Source organism: Populus trichocarpa, chromosome 4, assembly GCF_000002775.5.
Source record: "Populus trichocarpa isolate Nisqually-1 chromosome 4, P.trichocarpa_v4.1, whole genome shotgun sequence".
Taxonomy (NCBI): domain Eukaryota; kingdom Viridiplantae; phylum Streptophyta; class Magnoliopsida; order Malpighiales; family Salicaceae; genus Populus; species Populus trichocarpa.
In genome coordinates, this window is record NC_037288.2 from 7804356 (window position 1) to 7820038 (window position 15683).

A 15683-nucleotide genomic window follows, 5' to 3' on the forward strand; every position below is an offset into this window, starting at 1 on the left:
TCATTTCATCAAATAAAATCCGTGCTCATCAATATCAACTAATTTCATAGCAGGAAAATGCAAAAACAATGAATTTTTTTTTTCTATGTCAGAATCCAACAAAACTTTCTCTTCCCTTTAGAAACCAAGAACCGAAAAATAATAAAAAAGAAGACAAGAGAGCAAACTTGCTTACCAATAGTTACCATAAGCCAGTAACTCAAGGGAGAAACATCAATCGTTTTTGCCTGCTGTCCAAATACAAGATGAGACAGGGATGTGGAACTGAGTGACATATTAGGAAAAGACTAGCAACAAAACAGTTCTGACTTTCAGACTCCACTGTCTGATCAAGATCAAGCAGCCATGAATGTACGGCTTACTTCTAGTGATCATATATAGGATCCAAATTCCTAAGTGATTATCACAACTAATTATACATACAAGGGAAATTTCAAAAGGCAGGTTGAATGGAACATTCCCAACAAAGAAAGAAACAAGCTAAAGGAGAGAACAAAAGCAAAACCCATGCAGATTCAGCTTTCTACCCCATGGAGATATAGATTAGAACCACTTTAGCAAGTTTCAGCAGTAGATGCATGAATGGCACTAAGATTCTACAACCATAGAGATTCAGCCCGTATGAGTCTTCGTACCCTCTCTTTGATGCCATGTTCCAGCTTATAGTCAAAAGCAACTGGCAAACGTTTTACCAACCGAAGCACCTACAAAACGCTGGAGAATATAATAATTTTGCCAAGTTATTTTAATGCTTTAATTATCAACCATTACTACTTCGGGTGATGGAAGGAGTATGCATCTTTACGCCCATATGCAGAGATCCAAGGTAACCTTCTCCCCAGAACCAAAAAACCCACCTGGAACTAGGAGGAACCTCACTGAAGGAGGGTTATCAACCCTGCTCCGAAAGCAAGGTGTAAAAGATCGAAAAATGAGACTGTTTCCTTTACTGTTTGCTGAAAGTTCATAGAAGTATCCTCCCTTGGATGAGGGCCCTATGCAACTAACCATGATCACATTCCCCATGATTTGCAAAGCATTGTTCAGGATGAATACAACGCCTTCTTTCTTTTCTTGGAGAACAACAAATTTCTTACTTGCGGTAAAGGAAACGGGGATTTTGCAATCATACTCAAAGTGTTTCACATCACCTACATGTGTGCTGCTTAAATGTGAGTATAACTGCTTTGATGAGCTGACAAAGCTGCAGCCTGACACTGGGCAGGAGCATGTTGCATAGATGCAGCTCTTCTCATGGTCACACTTCTTGCTGTAACTGACAGTTTCTTTGCACCCATACTTCATATTTTGGCATGATATTTTGGCTGATTCAAGAACCTTCTCAATGGCCAGGCAATGAATATAACCAATAGGCAATGAGCAGGAAGGACATATATGTGCAAGTTTACTGCAGCATGAAGAGCAAGCAGCGTGTCCATTCATTCACTGAAATTCCAGTAAGCAAGCAAAAAATTACAATACCGAGATATTAAGCAAGCAATTGGAAGGATTTAAGAAACTAAAACTGAATCACCAAAAGGAACCTAGAATAAGTAATGCAAACACATGGCATTATGAGACTATATAATGTGATAGACTATAATCACTAGAGTTTTTGTGCTAACATGTAAACAGAGGTCGAAAATGGTGCTAAGACATGATCTATACTTTAAATGACCCCACTAACTCTTCATTCCATGTCATTCAAAACCTTGTACATGATCATAACCTAACAACATCTTTCTCTATTGTATTGAATGATTACTTTATACCAACATCCGATAAAAGAAGATAAAAAGCAACAACAAAAACCATCTCCAGCACCCAATTATGTCCATTCAATCTAAAACTATCCAATCTTGGGTTAGTGAGGAAATTAGCAAGGGTTTAACCATTATGTTCAATGCGCTTTTTTTACTTAATTGAGAACATTAAGAACTCTGACTTCGTGCAACTAACTAATCTCACAAGACTAAGCATGCATAACTCCAAATAAGACAGCTTCTTGATAATAACCCAGTTCCCAAGCACTCCATGTTTGGCAGTGTGGTTGCGGGTGCTTTTCAAATAATTTTTCGTGCTAAAATGCATGCCAATGATGTTTTTTCATTTTTTAAAAATCATTTTTGACATCAGCACATCAAAACGATCCAAACCATACAAACCATATTAAATTTTAGTAAAAAAAAAAAAACAAATTTTCAAATTTTTTGGGAACGCAGCCGCAGCCGCGTTCCCAAACGTTTCTCAAGACACGGTGAGTTCAATGAAACCATAAATCTTCCTTTGCCAAAACCAGCTACACATCAGAGGAAAATCAAGTTCAATGGCAGGAAACTATGTCAACGTTGAGCAGCTAAATGCAACACAACTTCAGAAAATCAAAATGACAGGTCTTACAAGAGATTGTTGCACAAACACCACAAAGAAAACAATATTACATGGAAGCACCATTTTAAGAGAGGAAACACATTGTGTAAGAAAATAATAATGGACAAAAAGAGAAGGAACTATGTGTTGCTATTAATACAAGTGGGGACGGCTAAACCACATACCGGAGATTTTACCAATCATAGGAATCTAGTATCCGTCATTACGCTATTATTGCCAACTACACTGAATCCTTTATCTGATTAACTAAATTTCCTTGGGTAGATAAAGGAAACCAACCCACATCTTAAGGTTTACTTGATGAATTTCAAACAACAGAACACAGAGATGCATGACAAGGCCTATTTCATAAGTTGGAGAATGCACTAAAATTGACTTCTAAGTAATTTGAATGAATTAACTAGACGTCAAAACCACTCTCTATTATCCCATAAAGCAAATTGTAAACTGATTTCATCTATTTAGCTTTCAGATTTGATGGCAAACTAGGTCAAGAATTACAAACTTGTCACAAGCAGCAACATTCGACATTAGTTGAGAATTTAGACTATATACAATTAATACAAAGAATATCTAATCAAACCATGATAATTTCACAATATTCATTCTTCACCACTTTCAATTTGTATTTCATATGCACAATTTCTTTTCAGTTTTTTTTTTTACTCTTTCTCAACTAACCTTCATACAATCTACATTTTTACAGTATGTCAATTAATAATTCCTTAGACAACAACTCCATAAATAAGTCTGCTTCCAATGGAATCTATCTCCAACTTCCCTTCAAGAACATTAAAGTGACTAATAACAATCTGAGTTCAAACTTCCTTCAAGAACATTACAGTGACTGGTAACAATCTAAGTTCAAACTTCCTTTGAAGAATAGCACTAAGCAAAGGAATCCTCACCAACTTCTTTACCTCCAGCTCTGTTCCGTAACTACAGAAAATAAACCACTCAATCCATTTCTCATGTAAACAATGGACTGTAGAACTTGTGTTTCTAAAGTATCTATCAGAAATTTCTACACAAGCTGCAAGAATAGCATTTTCTTCAAATCAAAATAACAAAGTAGGAGCACATTACAGAAAACATGTCTGACAATTTTTTCGAGTCGGTGTTAATTTCTCTCAACAAGACTCAATTTACACAAATTACATGCCACAATACCAATCTTCATTTAAGACAAAAATAAAAGCATAATTATCACTATAGCCAAAAAACGCAACTTAAAGAAACCAACCTGAGCCTCAACTCTTCTCAAAGCTAAAGCCAAAAACAGCAAAATCCCAGGTAAAAATTCAAGAAACCATGTTAATAAATTACGAATAGCTCACATATAACCGTCCCTGATTTCCTATTTAAAAAACGAGCACTAAAAAGCAAACAAGAAACATAAAGAAAACAAACAACAAAACATCATCAACAATAATGTAAGAACAGAAGAAAAACCGGAAAGACAGGAATGGTGAAGGGTTTAAAACAGATAGGACAATCAAGAACTTCAGAGTCCAAGGTAACTGAAATAGAGCCTTTATCTCTTCTTGCAAGTTTTATAGGAGCTTCACTTTGCAGTTTTGAACTGGACCCCTTGTTTCTTTTGGCCATCAAAGAACGAATGATGTCCAGAAATGAAGTTTCCTCCTCTTCACTTCCACTATTTTCTTGATTTTGGGTTTGCTGAGGAGAAGCGGGAAAACGAGATGAAACCGTCTGGCCGGTTTGTTTTGGTGTTTAAAAATATTTTTGAAAAGCATTAAATTTTTTTTAATTTTTTTAATTTAAATTAATATTTTTTTTGTATTTTTAGATTATTTCGATGTGCTGATATAAAAAATAATTTTAAAAAAATAAAAAATGTTATTTTAATGTATTTTCAAATAAAAAAACACTTTAAAAAACAATCACAACCATATTTCCAAACACTCCGTCATTTGACAATTTAACTCCTACTTACTGAGACTTTTATCATCTCTCTTGTTTGTGTTTCAATGTTGAATTTATTGATATCTTTATTTACTTATCCATTTATCCAATGGCTAAAAGTTTTAAATGTTCATATATCTTATTTATTGAATTTTGAATCTAGATATCCATCATATTATTATTTATTTGTTTAAAAAAAAATAAAAGGCGAACATAAGTATTTGGCATATTAACATGAAAAAAAATTAAAATAGAAAAAGAAGAAAGATTGTGAAATAAATCATTGGCATATTTGAAGTTGTGTTTGGGTTTTGTAATCCACCATAAATCAACTCAATATTTATATAGTGATAAAACAAATACATGTCCATTTTAACTTTCATATTGTCCTTTGTCTTTCCTTTCATATTTATCATCGTGTTAAAAATATTTTCAAACACACTTTTTTTTATATGCATGACATCCAGATTATGGTGGATGAGATTAGTTTTCAATAAGAAAGCTCCTAAAAAAAACTATGTTTTACCCAATTATAGATCACATCAGAATCAAGAAACTTCTGCTTACCAGATTGAAAATCAAAGACAATGTCATCGTATTGTAAGACCACGTCATACAATTTTTCACCTGACAATATCAGCGGTGCAACATCCCTTTTAATTCTACCTACAAAGAAGTCATTTATATTCTTTTTGTACTCGTGATCGGTTGGCAAGAACCTTCGGTGACGATAAAAAAAGAAATATGTTTTACCGCTATTTATTAAGGTGAAAGTCTTGTAATTTTCCATGCAGTATAGACATACTAATTTTCCATTCGTGCTCTAACCAAAAACCATATCATACACAAGAAAATCATTGATAGTCCACATCAAAAATGCCTTTATCTGAAAAATTTGTTTCCTTGAGAAATCATACGTCACAGTCCTGAATGACTACAACTGATTCAACTCATCAATTAATGGCAAAAAACAAACATCTATATTCCTACCAAGACTATTAGGACTAGGTATGACTATAGATAAGGACATAAACTTCGACTTCATACACATCCTTAGTGGCAAGTTATAAATTATGAGTATCACCGGTCAACAAGAATAAGGTGCAGCAAATGACCGGAATGGATTGAATCTATTTGTACATAACCCAACACGTATGTTATGTGGTTCCATTGAAAACTGAGGATACACCCTATTAAACTGCTTCTAGGCTTCACCATTGGAAGGTTGCACCATGACTCCAATGCTCAGCAGTGTTTAGAGACATGAATAACCTTTGCAGTCTAGAAGTGATTGGAAAGTATCTTAGTTTTCTATGTGCGACAATAGTCCTTCCCCCTACTAGTTTTATGTTTATACCGGGCATGCTCACATATTTTACACTCGGTCAAATCTATATTTTCACGATAGTATAACATGTAGAAGTTTGTACTTACATCAATTTTCTATTATACTCGGCCAAGGGGTTTCATAATAGATTTAACAACATAAAAGTTCTCTTTCAACCTATTCCCTTCAGGTAAAATGCTTCTTGCTCATTCGACGATTCTGTTGTAATCAGTCTCACTCAACTCATGATTTGACTTAATGGTGAACACTTGTGCAACGGTTGATAATTTACTGTGATTTGCACACTCATCCATAATGGTCTGTTTGAATATTTAAAAAGTTCAAAAAACTAATTGTGCATGCATTTGGTTCTTTATCTACGATTGAACATTCTCCTGCATAACCCTAATTTTTCCTCATTGCATCCATAACTATACTCCTATAACAATTACTATTATCATCTACAACTTCATGCACGTTGCTAGAACTAAAAATTGATCCAACCATTCTTTCTACATTAGTCTCGTAAGGAACATAGGGTTATTCGTGTGCAAACAAACACAAGTGTTTTTCCATGAACTTTTTTTTTTTTATAAAAAATGCACCGTAACATCTTGATTGAGAAACTTTTTGTGTTTACACCATGAACATTTAATACCGCCTCCACTAATATTTTTTTAGATTAGATAATATATAATTAATAAAACTCTCAATCTCATTACAATAATGCATTTCGCTCATTCTTTTGGGTGAAACTTAATACATTCAAGAATGATCATCCATTACTTATATGAAATCTATATTGAATATTGATGCCAACATGTATTAATTAATAATGTGAACTAAATAAATTATTGGTACCTAGTTAATTAGTTATCATTGGTTGGATTCAAAATTATTCAATCTATTTTAATACTACCCTTTAATAATTATCAATTTTCTCCAAAAAAATTCAAATTCCTCCAAATTTACTTAAATTCTCAACTTAATAATAAAATTGATAAAATACGAAATATACCCATTTTTATTTCATTATAAAACACTTAAGTTACAAAATCAAACTCAATTTCATTAAATGACAAACAAATATAATTTCTTAAAATCTCAAATAAACCCTAGCATGTATAAATCATATATTCATACAACAAGTTTCTATAGGAAAAAAGCTATAAAATAAATAAACACACAGACAAACTACATATACTACATAAAAAAGTAAAACAATTAACATAAAAAATGGGTTACAACAAAAATTTTTTTGGTAAGGTTTGCTTACTTGATGTAGCGAATCTTCAAAACAAATTGAACCAAAACATGGGTACTGACAGACTGAGTATTGATGTGATTGTATTTATGATGATGAAAGCTTGATTTGTGACAAAATAAAAAGGGTGTTGTTATCTGTAGAAAAGAAGAAGAAGAAGAAGAAGAAGAAGAAGAAGAAGAAATGAGAGAGGGGAGAGGGGTCTGACAAGTTATAAATTAAATATTATTGATGAATTCAGCGAAAAAAAATTAGCTACAATTATATTTCATTTGTAATTCAATCTGAAATATTGATACATCATATTTCCCAACGGAAATAACAAGGATACATATCCATTTTTTTTCATTCTTTAATTTTCATTTGTAATTTCTTCGGTATTCATCGATGAAAAATTTCTATCAATGAATACCAATAGAAATAACGATGTTATGTTATGTCGGTAAATATTTTTGTAATTTCTTGAAAATATTTCTTCATTGATATTTTTATTTGTATTTAATAAATTTTTTGAAGTAGCAGAGTTTTTGAGACTTTAAACCTTTTCATTCATGGAAAATATTCATGTTATAAAAATACAATCATCATCATCATGTAATCGGAGCAGATCATGACAAGAAGAAGAAAACACAAGCACATCAAGGTTATCTATCGTAGCAAGTTAACCAATGTTTCTTTGGCTGAGACCTTTACAAGTTGCATCCACCATACAGCAGCGCAGGGGCCAAATTATCCATGATTTTGGCCATATATCTGCCCTATTTAACTTAAATCACAATCCTCTCAAATATATCAGTATTTTTCTTTCATAAAATAAAATAAAATACCGGACGTTCTAACCTAAAAAAAAAGAAAAAAAACTAAACAAGGCCCAAACACAATTTTTTAATTTATTTTTTATTTTTTAATTTATTCTTTAATTTTATCATTTAATATTTAATTTATTTTAAATTAAAATTTATAATTTGTTTTGATTTTTATTTAAAAAAAAAAAACAGGAGGGGCCAAACGGCACCGTTCAACGAACTACAACACCCGGCCAGGAGAATCTACCATTGCTTACACTTCAGACTAGAAAGTTATGCAGAAGGTCCACTTTGGTCACCGAACTCTCTCTAATTTCCTCAAACAAAATATCCATAAACCAAAGACAAAATGTTTAAAAACAGGACCAAAATATCAAATCAAAGCAGATAGAAAGGAAAAATGGAGGTAGGTTTAGCATATCTCACAGCCTCACAATCCACAAGCAGCCCTCTATGTTTCTCCAGTCGCAACAGTTTCATTAACAAGAATCATCTTCTGCTACCAGTCACCATTGACACCAGCACTACTATTAGTGTTTGCAGTAAAAGAAGAAAACCTATCTGTGTTAAGGCTTCGAAGAGTTCATTCGATGCTAACACCGCAAGACAGACTTTGGCTAGCAACTGGGATGTTGAAAAGTTCTCATCTTTTGCTAATTCAGCTCCTACTTTGCCAAAATTTGAGGAATTGGATACTACCAACATGCTTCTCCGTCAAAGAATCATTTTTTTGGGCTCTCAAGTATTTTTCTTTTCTTTTCTTTTTTGAATTGATGTTAAAAGTTGTGTAGAATTTGTTTCTGTACGAAGTTTGTTGCTGGGTTTTTGTTTTGGGACTCATTGATGGATTTTGTAGGTGGTTTTTTTCTCCTTTTGTTTTGTATGGTTTGTAGAGGTTTTATATATATATTGGTTATCAAAGTATTGGTCTTTAGTATCTTGAGGTGGCCCTTTAGTTTTGTAGGCTGATATAATTTTTCTTTTTATCTGACAAGTTGGGGAGGCTGGAATATTTGTAGGATTTTGTAGCCTGGTATGTGTAGTTCTTTTTTGCGGGAGTAGTTGTTAGGTTTTGGATGACATAGTAGCACTGTATTTGTTTTGTTAGAGATATTGGAAGTGAGGTTTTCTGATGTTGCCAAGTAGTGTTTCATCGAACCTTTGTATTATGATGTGGTTTTTGGGGAGTAATTGCTGAACTTGTTAGGTGAGTTTCTTACTATTGTTTGATTGCAGCATATTTGTTTTGGTAATGATGTTGGAACACAGGTTTTAGATGGGTCTTTCTCTATGTAGTGGATGTTAATTAAATCTTCGATTGTGGTTGATGCTTTCTTTTTTGTTAGAAATCTTCTTTCAGATAGAAATTGAGATTTGAGGTGGGACTCTCTCTCTCTCTATATATATATATATATGTTTGTGTGTGTGTGTGTTTTCTGGTCTGCTGGCTTAACCATTGGCACTCTGAGATGGGTTTTGCTGATTATTGTCATATCAGTTCCTTATTGTGAAATTTATGGCCTTTGGGTTTCATTTTTTAGAATTGTGGTAGTTTTAAATCTGGATGCTATTATGTGTGCAAGTGATAGAGATGCTAGCAATATATCGAGGATTTCCAACTTTCCTGGTTTTTAAACATGCTTAAGAATGGCAAAAGGCTGGTTTAATTTTACTTACTCTGACTGGTATTTGGCAGGTGGATGACGTGACAGCAGATTTTATTATCAGTCAGCTATTATTTCTGGATGCTGAAGACCCCAAAAAAGACATCAAATTGTTTATTAATTCACCTGGGGGTTCTGTCACTGCTGGTATGTGGATAGGTTTATATAATATGCTTGATTTTTCAGTGCTCTCTTTCCTTTTTCATCAATCCTTTTTTATTTTCATTTTCCCTTTATATATCTCCATATACTTTGAAGCTTATGGTTCCTACATAGAAATTGCTGTTTGTAAAGGCCTTAGGATTGCTAAAATAATTTGAGCTACATGGATCAACATTGTGTAATCTGTTACTGATATTAAACTGGACTGTATCAGACCAGTTAAAGGGTAATTTCAAGAATAGAATTAATCTTGGAAATGAATGTTTTTCCATATGATTCCTGTGACATTTTTAGTATTTGAAATCTGCTTTTTTTCATGGAGTCTGATGTGTCATGCAAGTTGCAACCAATTGAACATACCCAATTCCTGTTAGCTTAGGATTTTGTTATACCATTTGTGACTAATTCTGTAACTATGCATTCTAATTCAATGATTTCGAATCTGTGGTGGAAACTCTTTGTTATTATTGGTGTATCTTGGATAATCTCCTGAATATAGTGAAGGAAATGTTATGTCTACGCTTCTTCTGATTTGGGAGGATGAATATCTGGTTGGAGCTCAATTTAACAATCTTTAAGGATCAACCTATATTGATGCAATTGCATTGGGATCTGGCTTCTTTCTAGAGCTCATCCTCTGGGTGATTTTTTTTTTGTTTTACTAGCTGATGTTCAATGGGTTTTGAGAGCCCTATTGTCACATTTTTCTTGTCACATCTCTTTTCCCCGGGAGAATGAGTTAGTCTCCCATTGTCATGGTTCATTTTCTGTATCTTAATTAAATAATGTCATTCTTTGATCTAAACTAAAAGAATTTTATGGCATTCTGTAAATGTTCGGGTAGAATTAAAGGTTTGAATCTTTACGGTATCACATTGTGCATTTTATTTGGGTCTAAAAAGCTCCTGGTTATACTCTTATTCCTTTTATCTTTCCCTTCACGCATTGCTTCATTAAGGACTGGGAATTTATGACGCGATGAAGTTGTGCAAGGCTGATGTTTCAACTATTTGCCTTGGGCTTGCTGCATCCATGGGAGCATTTCTTCTTTCTGCTGGTTCCAAAGGCAAGAGATTTTGCATGCCCAATGGGAGGGTGATGATTCATCAGCCACTTGGAACTGCTGGAGGCAAAGTAAGTCTTTAGTCTCCTCTTACTTGTGTTTTCATAATCTGCCTATTTTATTGTGCATATATATTGAAAAATCCTTGTACTAGGAATATTGAATGGGTGAAATCTATGAGTTTGATGTAATTTCCAGCTTGAAATTCAGTAAGGGATAATGTTACAAATGCTCACCTTCCAATCCAACAACTTTTCGATATGTAACTGGAGATTCTCTAAGAGGTGACTTCTAGAAGAAAGTGATTCTCATAATTAGCACTTAAAGTAATTTGTTTAGCATCAGACCATCTGATTAGTAGAACTTTAAAAACCTGTTCTATAGAAGAGTATTAAATTGCCTAACAAGGTGACAGAGTCACTGGATCACCTTTTACTTCATTGTTCTGAGGTTCTGCACTTCCTTCTTTGTGCCCATTCTGGAGTTTGGTTGGGTGATACTTTTTCCCTAAAAGATTTACACTTTGGGTGGTGGGTATGTGATTAAATTAAGAGCCCGGTTGTTTTTGCGGCCAACCCCTCAGTTGGCCGCAAAAACAAACAAAGCCTCAAGACTAGTGGAGGTTTAATTTATGCTTTATTTCCTGTTCCTGGAAAGGGAAAGGAGGATGATGTTGAGATCATAATTTCGGTTGAAGCTGCAGATAGCTATAGGTTTTGAGTGGATCAAGAACAGATTATTTCTCCATTGATCATAACTTCGGTTGAAGCTACACTTCCTTCTTTAGATTTGATCTAAACTTTTATCAACACTTGAATTTAGTTATCTTTTCTGGTCAATTTGGTTTTAAAAAGGGTGTAACTTAGTTCGTAAAATACTGCAAGACAGTAATTACTTTAAGGTGTTTAGGGTCACTCGAGTTGTATGATACTCTAGAAAATACTGACTGGCAAAATGATAGTTTTCAGAACTGTTTGACATGTGTTTCTCAGCAGTTGCATGTGATTTCAGGCATCAGAAATGAGCATCCGGATTAGAGAAATGAGTTACCACAAGATTAAGCTGAACAAGATATTATCAAGAATAACAGGGAAGCCTCTAGAGCAGGTTAGATATCAAATGATATTTCCTTCTTTCATCACTCACCATCCAATGTTCCTGTAGTTTGGTTTGATCTTCCCTGCTGTTTCTTTTCTTTCCTCCCTCATTCATTGTTGTGTGCAGGTTGAAGTTGACACTGATCGTGACAATTTCATGAATGCTTGGGAAGCTAAAGAATATGGGTTGGTAGATGAAGTTATTGATGATGGTAAGCCAGGACTAGTTGCACCGCTTACAGATGCTTCACCTCCACCAAAAACTCGGGTGTGGGATCTTTGGAAAATTGAAGGGAGCAAGAAAGCTAAGAATAATTTGCCTTCAGAGCATAAAATGCTACAGAATGGATATGTTGGAGGAGGTGATGGGGATAGAGGCGTGGACCGGGAAAAGGAAACACCAAGTCCAGTATAAGATTTGAGACACGTTTGGATTTGTTGACCTATCAAAGGAGCTGTGCTATGTAATGTTGTGAAAGTAGATTATGGATTATTAAGTATAAATTTTGAAAAACGGAAAGGCCATATGGTTTCTATTATTTGTACATTTACTTCGAATAGTGTTGATTTCCTTAAAATGTGGTTTTTTATAAATATAAATGTGCATTTAATCCAGGATAAAACTAGTGAAAGATTAGGATTGTTATTGACTTGTCATAATGGTTATAATTCAACGAATTTTCATAGAATTAACTTGTTTCCCTTGAATTAGTATATTCACCTTGTGGGTTCCTGAAACCTGACAATTCGAAATCCTTGAGGCTACTATTTCAAACGAATATTCAGAATTTTTCTACTGTCCATGAGGCAAACTCTAGTGGAAAATCTCTAGTCCACTGAAAACCGTAGTGGTTTTACCATCACGGTTACGGATGCCTGTTTTTCTGAGGCATGCGCATGCCCGCTGTCACTTGGTAGTTTGCAGGGCAATTCTGCTACTATAAGCTATGATCCGATGGTACGACTCGTTTCAATTGATAGCATTGTCTACGTGGATTGCAAGCAAATTGGCATGAACAAATACCTGAAAATTGGCATTACCATATACACCAACATTCTTTTTCAAATTCACAGGAACCATGCTGATGTAACTAAACTACAGAAGAGGTGCTGGTCTAACTAAACTACAGGAAAGAAAGTACAGGAAACCTAAGCTAAGTTTCTAAAATGCAGCATTTTGGCTCGAGATCAGCCGTGGGAGAAAATCTCATCAAGTTTCACATTTGCCGTGATCTGAATGCTGAACCGAATCAGCCATCCTGACAACCACATTATGTGATCTCGATCTCCGAGTAACAAGCATGACTTCAACCATCAGATAGAGAAGACTGAGTTACCACCACTGCTTTCGCTATCACTGCTACTGCTCCCACTCTCACTCCCACTAATGTCACTCCCACTGCTACCGCTTGAGCTTGAATTTTGTCCCTTCATTCCTTCTGCATTCAGGGCTTTAAGGGCTTCAGCAGCATTAGGACCTTTGTCAACTGCATTCAGGGCTTTAAGGGCTTCTGCAGCATTAGGGCCTTTGTCAATGTCATCATCACTGATATCTACATCAGCAATCTCATCATCTGTTTCCACTTGATGTGGCAAGTTAATATCAATGTTAAGAACAGTGCGTGGCAATCCCTTCTCTGAAGCTTTGCCCTTGTTAGCAGTTTCACAGCCATCATCGTCATCATTGACTATGTCCACCTGTTCCTCGGATTCATTCTTGGGGTCTGGTGATGAGGTGGATAGGTTAGGAGGAAATAATAGATGCTCCATGCTCTTCTCATCTTCAAGTTCTGCACCAGGCAAAGAGAAAGCTGAGCCAATCCATCAACCCAAGGAAGGATGGAATACAGCGGTGGTAAACATACGAGGCAAGGTTGTAACAAATGGGGATAAACTACTAGTAAAGACCTTCGGTACAAACAACATCCATCATCTTCTCAAGCTTGTAGGTCTAAAGAACAACGACTATCAACCAGTATATCCATCAACAGTTACTATAGAAAAGAAGTATACCTAAGCTTTCTGAGACACCAGTGCCAATCTGTTCCATCTGAACCTGCACACAATTATATTAAGCAGAAGAAATATATACACATCAAAATAAAGTCTAAATAAAGCTTCTACCACAAACCTTAATTCCAAAACCAAACATAAATAACATCTAGTTATTCAAATACACCACAGAGTTCATTCAGAAACAAGCAGAGTTGATGAAAAAATGCAGTATGTGAACAAAAATTGAGAAAGTAAAATCACAATCCTTTTGTTCAAGAATGCTTCCATCTCTGTTGCTGAAATTGGATTCATTTTGAAACAAATAAAAAAATACCTAAAGCAGATGCCATCCAATGACACCTATTTCAGCACACCATTTTTTAGAGTAAAAGAACAAGTTTTACAGCACACTTCAGCAATATCTTCATTCATTCACGATTTGAAAATGACTCAGAAATTATGAATACTTTCATCTCTAGTAATTGTGCCAACTACATAAAATGTTATCTGGGAAGCAGCAGAGGGAAGAGAGCTTCTCAGATTTATCTAGATTTGGCTGTAAAAGGTATAAACTTCAAATGAAAATCTAGAGGACATAATGGAAAAAAGAAGTGTCAATTCAAGATTTCTCTCCTTTTCATTCCTGTTTACACATTTTTATTCTGGAAACAGTTTCAAGAAAAAACAAAAGAAATGTGAAATCAATGCACACTTACTGGTGTTTGATGAACCATTCCTTTGTCCAGAGACTCTGAATTTGCTGCTTTACCAACAGGTGGAGAACGAGTTTCAAATGCTGATGCAACCAATGCAACTGTTGCAGTGGCAGCTGCAGCTGCAGCTGCAGACTCACCAGGGAGCCGGACATGTCTCAACCGCTTCACTGCATGATGCAACTGCTCCAAGTGAAAGGTATCCCCATCAAAGAACAAGACAGCATCATTTTCCTTGTAATCCTCACTTACACCCTCAAACATTACGTTGGGTTTTCCCTGTTGGTTGTTGTGATATTCTACACTTACCCTGTTATCCCTGCTCTTATGGAGCGATCCTGGTTGACTCTTATCAATTGAAGCTGGTTTAAATTCATCTAAGAAATACAAAAATAAAATAAATAAATAAATTATTCTCCTCCACTAAAACAACTAACCTTTCTAAAAGTAAATAAATGGAAGCCTTATGCGATCCCCCATTTAAAACACCAAGATAAATCCTTTCATAGACTTTTTCCAATCATCTTAACCAATGTTAGTGTACCCTATATCTTTTACATTTTTCCTCTGTTACCTCATTACTATTTACACTCAAGCAAGCAAAGCTGAAAAGAAACCAACTTAATTACCAATCCCTCCATTGGACCACCAACCAATCATGTAAGATTCTAAAAGGAAAACACAAACTGAAGACTGGAAATTCAAATAAGCTATCATAATTCCAAAACAACGTCATTAAAAACAAAAAAGAACGATTTTGTCACTACTTCACTGAATTTTCTCTGAAACAAAACAGAACGCAGAAAATTTAAAGTGGGATTTAATGGTAAGAGCATGCTTACACCGTAAAGTACAGAACTTTGGAGAGGAGTGGTCATGGTGGTCTTGAAAAGAAGAACCTAATTTTATGTCATACCAGCGATCTGGCTCCGGAGCTGTGCTGGGCTCTTCATTGGTGCTATTACGTTTCACCATAATTTAAGCTCAATTTGATCTGATTTTGATTGCATGAGAGGAAATTGAAAACCCTAGAATTCTAGGGTTCATATTAGAAAAAATCAATTGGGAAATTTTAGGTTAAGAAATTGAAGGTACTTTGGTCTAATAAATTGGAAAAATCTGATGGCTATTTTGTCGTATAATTATATCCTACTTAATTTTTAATATTTTATAAATTATAAATCTATTTTTTTTAAAAAAAATTTCATTTAAAGTTTTTTAGATTCTAGTAAATTGAATATATCAAATTGACTAAATTTTTTTATTAGTTAAATT

The 15683-nt window shown here is 34.5% G+C and overlaps 3 protein-coding genes across 4 annotated transcripts; 1 reads left to right on the forward strand and 2 right to left on the reverse strand.

The window, feature by feature from the left end:
* Positions 1-213: 213 nt before the first annotated feature.
* Positions 214-4078, reverse strand: LOC7493536 (E3 ubiquitin-protein ligase SINA-like 10). The gene has a single exon (XM_052452530.1). It carries the CDS (start codon positions 1441-1443, stop codon positions 802-804), a length of 642 nt encoding a protein of 213 aa, XP_052308490.1. The 5' UTR covers positions 1444-4078; the 3' UTR covers positions 214-801.
* A 3989-nt stretch (positions 4079-8067) lies between these two features.
* On the forward strand, positions 8068-12323 carry LOC7487367 (ATP-dependent Clp protease proteolytic subunit 3, chloroplastic). Its single transcript, XM_002305820.4, has 5 exons — positions 8068-8456; positions 9411-9525; positions 10499-10674; positions 11615-11710; positions 11828-12323. Exons 1-5 carry the CDS (start codon positions 8115-8117, stop codon positions 12113-12115), a joined length of 1017 nt encoding a protein of 338 aa, XP_002305856.1. The 5' UTR covers positions 8068-8114; the 3' UTR covers positions 12116-12323.
* A 384-nt stretch (positions 12324-12707) lies between these two features.
* Positions 12708-15526, reverse strand: LOC7487366 (uncharacterized). Of its 2 annotated transcripts, none has more exons than XM_024599826.2 (4): positions 15251-15526; positions 14412-14785; positions 13714-13756; positions 12708-13511 (listed from the first exon to the last, which is right to left on the reverse strand). In XM_024599826.2, the coding sequence occupies exons 1-4, from the start codon at positions 15381-15383 to the stop codon at positions 13015-13017; spliced, it is 1047 nt and encodes a 348-aa protein (XP_024455594.1). In that variant the 5' UTR covers positions 15384-15526; the 3' UTR covers positions 12708-13014. The 2 variants fall into 2 exon arrangements, with proteins under 2 accessions (XP_024455594.1, XP_002305189.1); XM_002305153.4 differs by having other exon boundaries at positions 12708-13490; positions 15251-15525.
* Between the last annotated feature and the right edge of the window lie 157 nt (positions 15527-15683).